Raw genomic sequence first — 12,894 nt, 5'->3', positions numbered from 1 at the left:
CGAAAATGTTCAAGGTTAATTAGATTCGCTTGTTTCAGTCGATCGTTAGACTATTTTATGATAAAAGAAAATCCCGCGATTTACTCCGGTTTACCAGCGACCATTTAGATAGTTCACTAATCTCTAGCCAGATTGAAAACTTATCTTAAATGCGAAGCTTTTCTGCCATTCAGTCGTATGTAGCACAGAAAAAATGTAGCATAAAAACCCGTCCCGAGTAAACTAGCTGAAGGCAGAAAGAAAGTGTGATGAAAAACGATTATCATCGAGCTATTCGAGAAGTATAAGAGTCATTATAATTAAAAACTTTCCCAAGGGCACCGGTTCCGGTGCTGTGGGAAGCACCGAGTTCCTTCCTCGCCGTGGCCGGACTCGTCGTGTCTGCTTTGCTTCCGCTATCCGTTCTCAACTCTTTCATCCGCATTTAACCATGATTATGGTGAATCATCGTTCATTTGTGTGTTTCCTCAGAGGCGGCTTCAAGTGGACCATGACTAGCCTGTCTTAAGGACCGGAAACGGATGCATCCGATTGCAAACCTGACTGGTGGCGATTAATTTTGTTTGCCCAGCGAAAGGGCGTCTGAACTGGGGGCGTCCCGGCGAGGTCAAATTTGCAAAGGGATGAAATTCGTCGTTTGAGCTGCGAACGTCTTCACAGTGAAATGCAGGATTTATCCTGATCCTGAAGCGACGAGATGAGATGAGCATTTGCCGTGAGTGTTACGTGGGTATTAATTTCACTCAACGCATATTATAATCTTTTGAACAATGGACCATTTCACAGCAATTGCTTCGGGTGCTTTCGGGTAGCTTTAACAACGAACAGAGCCCTATTCAAAATAAATTAATACTTATAATAAATGATATGAATCCTGTTTTGAGCTGCCCGGTATCATTGTTTAGATCTGAGGCCTTATTTTGTATAATATAAGAGATGTGTAATATAAGATATAAGAGATTTTACATTTGAACAAACTTCAGCTACCCAAATTATTTCCTTTTAGAGTATATATTTCCATGTTCTAACCACGAACTGCAAGCGTAAAACGCATAATATTAAAATGTTTAAACCCGATATAATTTTTCTTTCCAAATCGATTTTGTTCATTTTTATTTTCTAGCTTCAATAACCGAAATCACCATCGACCACGGTTGATCAAGCAAAGGCAAAGCGTGAAATCCTAGCAGATTGTGTGGTTAGTATGCTAATTATAAAGAAAGAGATTGAGACGGCTTTTGAAAAAATGAGGAGCCGCAAAAATACCGCCGCATTGTTAATTTCACCCATGATTTATAGTGCAGTTACGGACCGTGAGTAGCAACATCTTTTTACGCTTTTTTAAGTAATTTTCCAGCGGCCCATCAATCTTATCGGTCATCTTGCGTTTCCCATTCTCGGCGACTAATCCTAACATCCATTAGCTGACATAGCTGGTGACTAATCAAGCGACTAATATAAATTCTCGGGAAGAATGCCGGAATATAAAACGTGCTCGATGGAGCATCGTGCTTGGTTGGTTTTTGGTCTCTTGAACTTTTCTATAATATCTTTTCTGGTATATTTAAAAAAGCAGTAGGTAAGACCTTTTAATTGTCAGAAAGGAGCAATTATATTTGAAAATAATTTTGTTAACAAAAAGTGCATAAGTGCTATTTTCATATGTTATGAAGTATGAAATTATGTTTTGTTTATGCTAAAAGCAACGGGGAAAATTCAGGGAAATAATTGGTTACGGTATCCAACGAGTACCTATGGATCAGTGACCGTGATAATGAATTCCATTTAACTTATCGCAGTGCTTCCATCACTTTGATTCCACCGATGAACGCTTCTAGAACTGACCATTCACACATTAGCAACTTTATCATTTCGCTAAAGCATTATAAAGGATTAAGGAACAAAAGCACCAGGTCTCCTTCATACGTTTCATTATATCTGGGAGGTAACTAACAACGAATAATTCACCGAACGTTAGCATAAGCGGAGAAAATACACTGGACCACTCAGAAAGAAAGAAAATGGTCAGTAAGGAAAAAAGCTGTAACCAGATAAAGGAACATTTATTTTACTTCTGCACGATAGTTAAACCTTTTTGTGAAATGCTTTCATTTAATGGTGCTCTTTATACAGCTCTGTGTTCTAAACCTACTCATTTTGCAACTAGAAAATAGCCGATGAATGTTAATAAAATTTAGTTTAAGATGCACAGTAACGATTCTAATACTTTCATTTCATTTTAGCGGTTTTTCCTTTTGATTTCAAATAAATCGAAAGCATTGAGAAAAGTCGTAACCGCAAGTAATGGGGACTATGCGTCACCTTCTACGCTGTTACTGCTCAGTGTACCGATGCACTTAGTCATCCGTAGGTGGAACTAAAAGGTTGGAAAGCCTTGATGTTGAAGCCTTCGCGATGTGGAATGCACCGTTCCTCTTCGACAATCAATTTCAATACCACACACCACCGTTGAGTGCTAAACGAGTGCCAGAGAATGTTGGACGGAGATGCAAATCATGCCATAGCGATATGAAAATTCCTTGGGCTGATCATAACTTCTGTCTTGGAAGCAATGAACGTTTCAAGAAAGTGCATTATTCATACTACCGATTCTTGACTTCGGCATTTTGTAAGTATTACTTCACGCAAACAACTTAAGTGTTTTCTAGTGATTTTATTGTAGTATAGAGTGAATTTTAGTGAATTACAAGAATATTGCATTTTCGGATTGTTCCCCTCGCTCCGTATAATCTTAACAATCTTAACCGTTCACAATATTGCCATTGCTTATGATGTTGTCAATTCCTATGTTTTGCTCATATGTTAAATCACACTTTGCTTATAAAATATTTCATAGATAAATGAACCCAAAATATCGAAAAAATTAATAAATAGTAGAAAAATTAATTACTTGAGTCCGATGTCTATTCGCGCAGGTAGAATGTAAAATACCTTAGAGTCTTCCTGGGCTAAAAATACACCATGACCATTCCCCAGACAGCAACAGCTCCAATCTTAAGGTAATTAAAAAATAGTGCCACTAGTTCAGGGGTCGAAAACTAAACGGTCATAAATAATAAGAAAAAAACAAAATTACCAAAGTTGCAGTCCGAGCTAAGGGGAATTTTTAAGATTGAGAGTTACGGTTCCCAGTGCTATTGGAAGTTTTTTGGGGCTCAGGTGAACCCGTTCTCAAACAAGGTGCCACCTAGTTACAGAGCACATTTTATTTTACCCACTGGACTCATGCTGAATAATAAATAAAATATTTTTATTAAGTAAAGAGCGAAAGATTATTATTAAGCTACTGTTGGCACCGAGCGGTTCTTGTTGTTTATGAGCCTCCCCAGTTTAATTCCTTCCGGGTACTATTTTTAAGTTGCTCCACGTGATTCAGAAACAGAGCCAGGCATGCGCCAGGGGTCAAAATTTGTATCATATCTGCCAAGCAAGCTTTTGGGCCTTTGCAAAAGGATTTCGAGGTTGTCGGGCTCACTCTTCATAAAATATACGGTCGGTAATGAAACGCTGGGCGAGAAATGAAATGCCGCCTGCTAATGCCCCGGATTGATAGGAATATGACGAACTCCCAAATGGAAAACGAAAGGTTCATCGTGCGAAATGCACCCTCAAAGGAAACCTTTCACATGCCGCACAGGTTCAAAACCGGGCGTCGCCGGGCTTATGGGAGAGCGTTTTCATGACAAATAAATCATGCAAATTTGAAACAAGATAGCAAACAACCTGGCACCGAGGACATGGTGACGAGCGGCTCGGAGAAGGATACAGCTGTGCGCCACAAAGGGCAGCGGGCCCGTGGGCAGTACACGATTGTCTGAAATTGTCCTGGGGGATGGTCCATTTGGGACCGAGAGATGGACAAGGTTTTGAATAATTCATTGTGGGGTCACTCGGCAATAACGGAGGCAAGAAAGTTAATGTAAATGTGAAAACTCCGGTAGTAGACTTTTGTCTTATTTTAAATTCTCTCTTTCTGGTGTTCTTGCTGTTGGCCGCTTGCATCCCGTCTTTCTTTTCCGACACCCCCCCGTCTGGCGGGTGAACCAATTTTACACTTTGATAGTGTTTCCGTTACACGAAGCCGCTGCAACAAGTTCACCTTTTTTTACCAACACAATTTTTGGTTTCCGGGTTTCCGGTTTCATTGGAGCCGGTGCCGGTGTGTATTCTTGCATAGTATCATCCGTTTCTTCAGCTTTGAAAGCGATTATGATTCAATTACTTTTGCTAGTGGTTCTTGACGATGCAAATTTTTATTTATGCAAAAATGGAGTGGCGGGATTTTATTTTCGAAAAATCCAAGAATTCTGACGCAATGTATCTAATTGGGGGGCGGTTATAGTTATCACTATTTCTGCTTATTGTTTCTTATGAAGGACAACCATTGATACACATTCTATCAAATTCCTTTCCTAAGCTATCCGTTACTTATTCAGTTTTCAGTAAACTTTTTTCGCAACTTTTACAGCACAACATTCTGCACAGGAACATTAAAACAATGAAAAAGAGAAAAAATCCTTTATCACAGCTCCTAGAGATGGCAGCATAGCTTAAGACGCCACCGGCACAGGATCGCGAGGACGCACGCAAAGGATCTGGTGCCGGTTCAGTTGCCTTCGCAGGGCCACCTATCTCGGTGTCACGTACAATAAAAAACCCGCTTCTCTTCTTTCCGCTTGACGTGTTCCGTTTGCAATGCTTATCATAAGCTTTCAATCAGCCTCATTGAATCTTGCCGGCTTGGTCCCGGATTAGGAGTCGTTTAAAAAGCCGTACCAGCCTGGAAAGGAGGGAAACAAAATTAAAAAATCCCCACGTACAGACCGGAGACGCCTGCCGGCTGCATCATCTCTGAATGTGAGCTTTATCAGGATGCGAACTTGGTACACGCGCGCTCCCGCCCGAGCGCGTTCCAGGATGTTGAAATGAATTTCATTACTGCCTGTCAGCCGGTGGGTGTCGGCAGTGGGCGTGCTCCTCGTCCGGCCAAAGCGCTGCTGGCAGTGTGCGCAACGTATTAGATACTAACGTTCCGGTTCGGCCAGACTCGGCCCTACTGCGGCGAGCTGGCGGTTGTGTACCATTTGTTACATGCTAATTTTCTAAACGAATTTTTGCAATCTTCTTCCAAACTAACGACGTTTTTTCCGGGGAATGCAACCATTTCTTTGGACTTTGTGTTTTATCAATAACCGGAAGTAATGTGCTCTGCACCATTCCAGTTTCCCCATGATGTTTCCCCTTAAGGAGGAGGATACGATTGGCTTATTTAACTTCCACTCAACATTGCTTCACGGGTGACCGGGGCAACTACCAGCGCTCGTGATTAGCACGTGATGGCCGGCACCGCAACTGCTTCAAAGTTGGAATGAATTTTTCATTTACTTTATGATTTCAATTCGGATAGTGCCAAAAACAACACGAAAAACGTACGAATCGAACGAAAAGTCGAAGAGCATGATGCGCTTACACTGCCGGCCGTGGCATCATTTGAAACAACGCCTCCCAGTAACACAAGCACACAGCCTGAACAAACATTTGCACAGCGCCGTGAGGGGGGGCCAACGAAAAGAACGGCCAACGGTAAAGCCCGGCCCGCCTTAGAGCGGCCGTAAGCAGCTTACCAAACTTTCGACGTCGAATAAAAGTGCGTGCGAAAACGAGCAAAACAAGCCAACATTTTATGACACAGGCTCCATATGGGCCTCCGTTCTTGGGCCGTGGCCGCGCGTCTGGTAAGTGTCGAATTCGTTACGTGATAAATCACTACATTAAACAAATCGACCCCCAATCGGTCCCTTTTTTTTCACCCCAGCATGGGCTCAAAATTTGATTGATTCACCAGTCTGCTGATCCGAATGGACAGGCCGGGCGAAGGTCGAGTAAACCCGGCCGTCGCCGATGGGGCACACACTGGTGGCCATATTAAGACCGCACTGCGTCCTGGCAGTCGATGGCATTACGGACGCTTCCGTGGCACGCCATCTAACAACGCCTGGCTCGGAGTCGGTAATTGCGGGTGGTATGCAAATTGAGCACTTAGCTAGTGATTAAGCTTCTCCGGCGCAATTGTGCGATAAATACGGTGTCGATGATTTTATCAAGCGAAAGTTGTCTACAAGCTGCCGAGCCGGGGAGCTGAAAATTAATATACGCTTTAATAACATTTGAGTTCATAGCGGTTCGGGGCTCGCTAGTTCCAGGACGAACGCTGACACAGCGTTACCTGATACATAGTTTGTTTCAAGTTCGTTGAATAAGTATAAACAATACAACGAATTGATGTTGAACGAAAGAAATAATTTCTGTTGCTGCATCGACGAGATCGATGACGCCGCGTATGAAGCAGTAACATATTAATATCTTAAACATGCTGTGTAAGCCTCATTTTTAATATTCGGCCCTGTTGGCCCTCATTGTAGGGAAGAGAACGCGCTTCGAGAGTCCAGTCCAGAGTCCAGTAATGATCCACCAGCACAAACGGCGTCCAGCGTGAGGCAGGAACCATATGACATCTGTGGACTTGTGAACCATAATGAATCAGTTCGCAGGCGGTACCATTATCTGCACTAGGGCGGGTACCGGGCCATTGCTCAGCTCGCAGGTTCGGCCCTTTATGCCACTCGGCTTGGTTCAACTGAAACTCTTGTGGATTTATTTGAGACGGATTTTTGGGATGAAGCAATGGGCGCTGCAGTAGCAATCTATCTTTGCATCGGCGCACGAACTGCATGAGTAATGGGTGTTGGCCACCGCCGGTCCAACCTCCGCACTGCTGTGCACCGTGCTCTGCTCAAGGTCAGTCAGTGTGCACTGCACGGCACTACTGCCTTCTCCGGGGGCGGCACCAGGATTCACGTGATTGAAAGTTTTAATGTAATTTAATGCCTACGAGCCAACGATTAAATGGGGCTACGTGTTTTAGCGGTCTGCGATTTGCCACGGCGATAAACACATTTCGCGCACGGCTTCGCCAGCGGCACCGGATATTGCTCGGTCGTTGTGGAAATGCTCGCTTAGTACGAAGCGAAGGCGAACCGCTGTGAACCAAACTGCTTTCGGTGGAGTCCCTCCCTTTAAACTTCAAACACCAAATTCTCACCAAGGTTAAATCAGACCTTGGAGAGAATTTGGTGTTTGAGGCAAGGTTCTCATAACATTCTCTTGTGCCGATGTGCCGATTAAGTATTGGTATATTACAAAACCACAGGCTCTGCTTGGTTAAAAGTTACGCAGTTGTGAAGTTAAGTAAAGTTACGCAGTTATGAAGAAATCTTTAAATAGTTTTGAGTACAATTTTAAGAAATAACACTGTGGCCAGCAACAAAGGACAATTTTGATTGTGAAGTTGTTTGCGTTTCCGATAGGGACAAATGTTTAAAGGATCACCGTCACCAACATCTTTCTCAAATTATACGTCAAAATACTAATAAGTGTTCACGATACTGGCCCTCCTAAAAACAAATAAAAATAAATGCTGTGGAAATAAATTTCAGGTGCCAAATAGGTTGAAAATGTTGCAGAAGACCTCCGATGAGCTAGCTGGATCGAATTATGAGAGATACAAAATGTTCAAAGAAGGTCAGGAAAGCGTTGAAAGCTAGGCAGGGCCATGGACGACCACCAACAGCAACTGATGAGCTACATGTCAATAAAATCGAAGACTTGTTGCTCCAAAATCGTAGATGAACAGTCTGACACCTTCCTGATCTTGTTGGAATATCGAAAGGATCAGTGAAGACCATTTTGAGTGACCATTTGGGCTTCAGAAAAGTGAAATGTTGATTGGTGCCAAAAACGATTTGCATCACAGTTTTGTGATCATTTCGTGATCATTTCTCCACCAACTCGACCCATCCGCTCTGTAGACATAGAACTCCATGAACACCGTTTTGAGTCTACAGAACAGATAGAAACCGAAAGGAAGAGCGCATTGAATGCGCATACCGGAAGAAGACTTTGGGACACGTTTTGAAGAGTGGAAAATGTTGGCCCAGATTACCCAGGGCCAGGGATGAAATGAATTTAGAAGAATAGCTGAAAAGTTTTCAAGTTAAAAGCAAATTCCCGATATTTTTAGGGCACAGTAGTAATACTAGACAGTAAACGTGTCTCACGTGCCACGCAGGTATGCGAGAAATAGGTAAGATATTCAGTGTTGAGTTGCTTAAAATAAAAGCGCTTCGGTCCAATTTTAAATCGCCGAAAAAAGACCCATCCGAACGTCGAGAAATGACAACAGAGAATGCCTTGCATGACGTAGGTCAGGTCGCACGCCCAGTGTACCGTGGCGAGGCTCTCGGCAGCAATGTCCGGAACGCAACAATCTAACAATAACCCTGGTGAAGATGGCCTACGAACCCATGTCAGAGGACTGGCACGGAAACAACAAATCAGCTGTCGGTTCCTCACCGACCGGTTTCAAATTCAATCAAATCGGCCGTAGCAACCTTTTTTTCCACTTCGCCGCGGGGACGTGAGTTGGAAGAAAAAGAATGTTATCGTCGATCCAGAGACGGGCTTTATCCGGTGAAAGGCCGTCCGCTTTGTTAAGTTAATCCTTAATCTGTTAAGGTAATAACAACGCAAACGACCGTGCAGCGCATTAAACCATGCTTGATTGGAGATGTGATTTATTTGTGGATAGTTGCTTGCTGGTGGGTGGCCAATCTAGGTTTTCTTAGATGACGCCATCCCGGAACTGCACAATCCTTTACTTTGAATTGACAAATTTACTGCATTAATTTTTATGCTTAATGAAAGTCACTTTCACATTGAAGACACAATGAATTGAGCGAAAAGGGGGAGTTTTTATACTCTTGATAGAAAAAACTTGGAATTGTTTTCGACCTCGCTGCCCTTCAACATATTTAGCCAACATAGAGGCTAAGTTATCTTGGCTTTTACGGTCGACCATTCAGTGAGTGTGAAGATTAATTTCAAGCGAAAGCTTTCGCCGCGTGACAATCACAGCGAGGTGATAAAACTTTTTTTATTGCTTTTCACCAAGCTGCTGAGCTGAGCTGGGCTCAGTTCACGGTAATCGTTCACCGCTCTGCGTTCTTCTAGTTTCAGTTACCGGCACCGTCGTGCTCCGGTTTTATTTTTGCTTCTCCGCAGACAGCCAACGTCACAGCAGAAGCCGTCGAAAGAAAACGCTAAGTGCCGAAGATCCAACGGGGCATGAGTGCGATGAAAAATTACGGGAAACAGAAACGAGAGTCCGCTGCTGGTGCCGGTGGAGAAAGTGTAGAATAACAAGGTAAATTTTGGAGAAAATCTGAAATATTAACGATGAAAGTACAGTGAATAAAAGGAAATGCTTACTTACCGAGCAGTGGGGTACAGCGAAACGCTCAAGCAAACGATTCGCTCCCTAATGGTTCGCTCCATTTCTTTTCCAACAACTTTCGGAAGCATATTTCTGCGAAATGGGAGCACCATTCCGTTGCCACGACATCCACGTGATGGCCGCGTTCGCGATCGACGAAAAATCGATGCTACATAAAACCGAAGCACTTCAACCGCTTAACGCTTCATTTCTCTTCTGCATCCTTGAACCGGAAGCCAAGCCGTTCACCGTTGTGCAGAAACGGTTTCACTTCGTGCGGTTTAATTCGAATCTTCCGCATGCCGGGCCGGCACTGTCTCACGGGTGAACGAATTGAAGTGGAATGGTACAGGGCGAGGTAAAATAACTTCAACTATTAGAACAGTCACCACCGGAATGAATATATCAATTGCGAGGGTACCGGAAGCGGACCGAAAAGGGGAGCACAAACCAGTCCAATTCCGGTTCAACTTCAGCCACAATGGTAACGGTTGGCTTCCCCAACTCACCCGATTGTACTTTCCTTCTCTATTTTCGGTGCATTCTGCACAGTTGTGGTAATTCCAACATGCTCCCGATGCGATAAGCCAATTTAAGCTCATGAGGGTGCGCAAAAAGCGTCCTCGCGGTGGATGGATGGAAATAAAACATAAAAAATGAAATGAGTTCCCCAACTGAACGAATAATTTCTCAACCAAACACAGCACTTCGACAAGCCGGGCCGGGTATTGTTTCACAATTTGCAGAGGCGTCCCATTTCTCTGTTAGTATATATTTTGCGTTCCATCCTTCCTTGAAACTCCAGACATTTTGACATCTTAGATAAACTAGTTTCATGTTTGATTTTTAAATTGCTTCGTTCACAACATAAAATTTAGACTTGATGATGTACACTACCTTGTGTTTGATTTCAGTGCCGTTTCGTTCGATCGTGACCCAATTCTGATTCTGTTCGTGTACAGTTTTTTTCTTTTTTAGGCAAACTGCTCGAATGACGTGCGTTTTGTGTTTCCCGCGACCGTGACCGTCATTGTGGCGCTGGCTTATTTGTTGTCTTTCGCTCGCTTTGCCTCGTTTGCCTCCAGAGTTGTTTCACGGTATTCTTATTTGGCTATACGGGTATTATGCAATTTGCTGTATGCTGTTCGTAAATGACGGTTGTTTCTTTATTAGTTTAAAACGTAATGTGTATGCACAGGTAGTAGTCGCTTCATCGCTAGCGGCACGGTACATTTTCAGGAACTGCTTCAACATAAACCTTTTTTTCTCATTTGCCTGTTATTGTACTCTTATTGCAGTTAAAGACTGTGGATAAGTCAAAACGTAGATAGGTTGAAGTGAACTAACACAATCTTCTTCCGATTAAATCTTTCCAAAACATCTCATAAAAATTTCGCAAATATCCGAAACTAAAGCAACTTCGACTAAACTGTTACACTTTTTACATAGAGTATCAATATTTCGTTTCATTACCTAGCAACTTATTGTATGTACAATGTAAACCTTTTTTTCTCAATTTGAAATCAATAATTCGTGGGGTTCTTGCCACGGACAGTTTTTAACGATTATCATTAAAAATACGTCTGTGTCGGGCCGGGTTCAGTTTCGTGTTATGTTGACAGTACGATATACCATTCGTAAAACATTCACTGTCCATCGTAGCTAAACTTGTGTTCCTCAAGTCACCTGTTATGTTATTATCAAATCAGATTCGTAAGTGAAAGATGAACAATAGTTTACTTTAAATAATAATAGACAACACTTGGACACTGCTTGACCGGTTGCTGTAAATACCGGGACCCAAGTCGGTGTTTTGTGGTGAAAGATGCCTGCATGGAACACAACTTGAACTTGCTGAAACTCATTCCAGAAACAGCATTCTGCTCCATTCAATCATCCTTTAACTGCAAGAATGTGATCCAAGAACAGCAATGGGGCAACAGTGAACAAAGGGGTTGTTGTCGTATCGATTACGAACCGAGGACACCGGACACCTGTATCCTGTCGATATGCAGAAGGAGACTCCAGGTTATCATCAGCACGATTGTCGCTCGGAATTCGAACGCCGCCTCGATGCGATGGCCAAAATTATGCTGAACGGCGGCCGGTGTTTCACCTGCGGTTCTCGTCGAGCGTTGAGTGACGGAGAAGCCGCCGTAAATCCGAAGACAATAAAATTTTCATTATTCTGAGGCTCCGCGAATCGCCCGAAACTAATCCTATTACGCATACGTACCGTTCAGGACCTGCACCTGGGCCGACGTGCTCTGCCTGCCAGCGACGGTACAGTTGTAGACGCCATTGTGAAATCGGTTCGCCTGCAGAATCGATATCCGGCTGATGAGCCACTGCTTGGTTCCGCTGTGAAGTAGCGAACAACACGACGATTTAGAGTTAGAACGACACGTTCACCTAATAACGACCTAGAACGCGTCGAACGGCCACACTGGACCTCGCACACTATTGGACCGGAATGGGCCACGGCCAAGAGCCACAAATGTATTCAAAGTCATCCTATTGCTCTGCACGTGGGCTACAAAATTGTGAACAAAGCCTCCTTTGATGCTGCGTGAAGCTGGCGAGACTGAACACACCGTACAGCTGTGATACGTTGACGTCAAATGGTAACAAACGACCCCATTGGGTCTCGATGGGCGTTTGGTTCACATTGGTACGATGGGCCATAGGAACGCGTTCAAATATAAATCAAAGGTTTACTTTCATTCTATCGTGCATCATTATTTTGGTCCACCATTACGCAATGATGAAAGAAATGAGTACCAAACTAGACGAAGAACATTCTCATTGGTGAATTCTGTGCGAGTATTGTTAATTATAATCTATGTTTGCTTATAATCAAATAAAGCTGACATGTGATAACAACATATTTGGTTGCTCCTAATTACTCACAGCTTTTCTTTTTCGACGAATGATCAAATTACAGACAAGTGACGTGAGGAAGATATCCCCCGATTGACCCCAAATGGTAGTCTTTCGAGCCAGTGCACAACTTACCTAAAACTCAGCTTGATATCCTTCGGCAGCTCAGCGCCATCCTTCTTCCAGCTAATCAGTCCACTTTCTGTCGTATCCGACAATTTGTTACTCTCTTTGCTGCGCCGTGAGTCGTATTTGGACAGCTCGTCTCCAGACACCGGTAGGAGCAGAGCGTTCGCTGGTGGAACAGCAGCGGCCTTCGACCGTTGGTGGGAACCTACACTCGGAGGGCTCGGCGGAAGGCTGCTCAAATACGACATCGACACTTGGCATGATATATCGATCGTGCTGCCTAATTTGTAATAACGATCATCGAACTCGTAGCCCATCTCGTCCACTATCCGTACAGCGGGCTCTGCACAGGAAATCGATCCCGTCGACGTTTCGTTGCGGGCAAATCGGAAGTCCGGGTTTGTTGACGTAGAACCGAAAAAGACGAAAACGAACACAATTGCAATTGGGTGAGCTCTGCATTATTGATAATCAAACCATTACACGGATTGGAACATAACTCAATCTGTTAAACCATAACTCAATCTGTTTGT

At 43.5% G+C, this 12,894-nt stretch overlaps 1 protein-coding gene across 1 annotated transcript in view; it reads right to left on the bottom strand.

The window, feature by feature from the left end:
- Positions 1-10,145: 10,145 nt before the first annotated feature.
- Positions 10,146-12,894, bottom strand: part of LOC131209839 (uncharacterized) — a 12,421-nt gene continuing 9,672 nt past the window's right edge. The window contains exons 6-8 of the mRNA XM_058202984.1: positions 12,368-12,709; positions 11,589-11,713; positions 10,146-11,468 (exon numbers count right to left, since the gene is read on the bottom strand). Coding sequence (XP_058058967.1) covers positions 11,323-11,468; positions 11,589-11,713; positions 12,368-12,709 — 613 coding nt within the window. The 3' untranslated portion in view covers positions 10,146-11,322. The remainder of the gene's footprint in view (positions 11,469-11,588; positions 11,714-12,367; positions 12,710-12,894) is intronic.

This window comes from Anopheles bellator, chromosome 2 (genome assembly GCF_943735745.2).
Source record: "Anopheles bellator chromosome 2, idAnoBellAS_SP24_06.2, whole genome shotgun sequence".
Taxonomy (NCBI): Eukaryota; Metazoa; Arthropoda; class Insecta; order Diptera; family Culicidae; genus Anopheles; species Anopheles bellator.
This window is presented reverse-complemented; position numbering and strand designations above follow the sequence as displayed.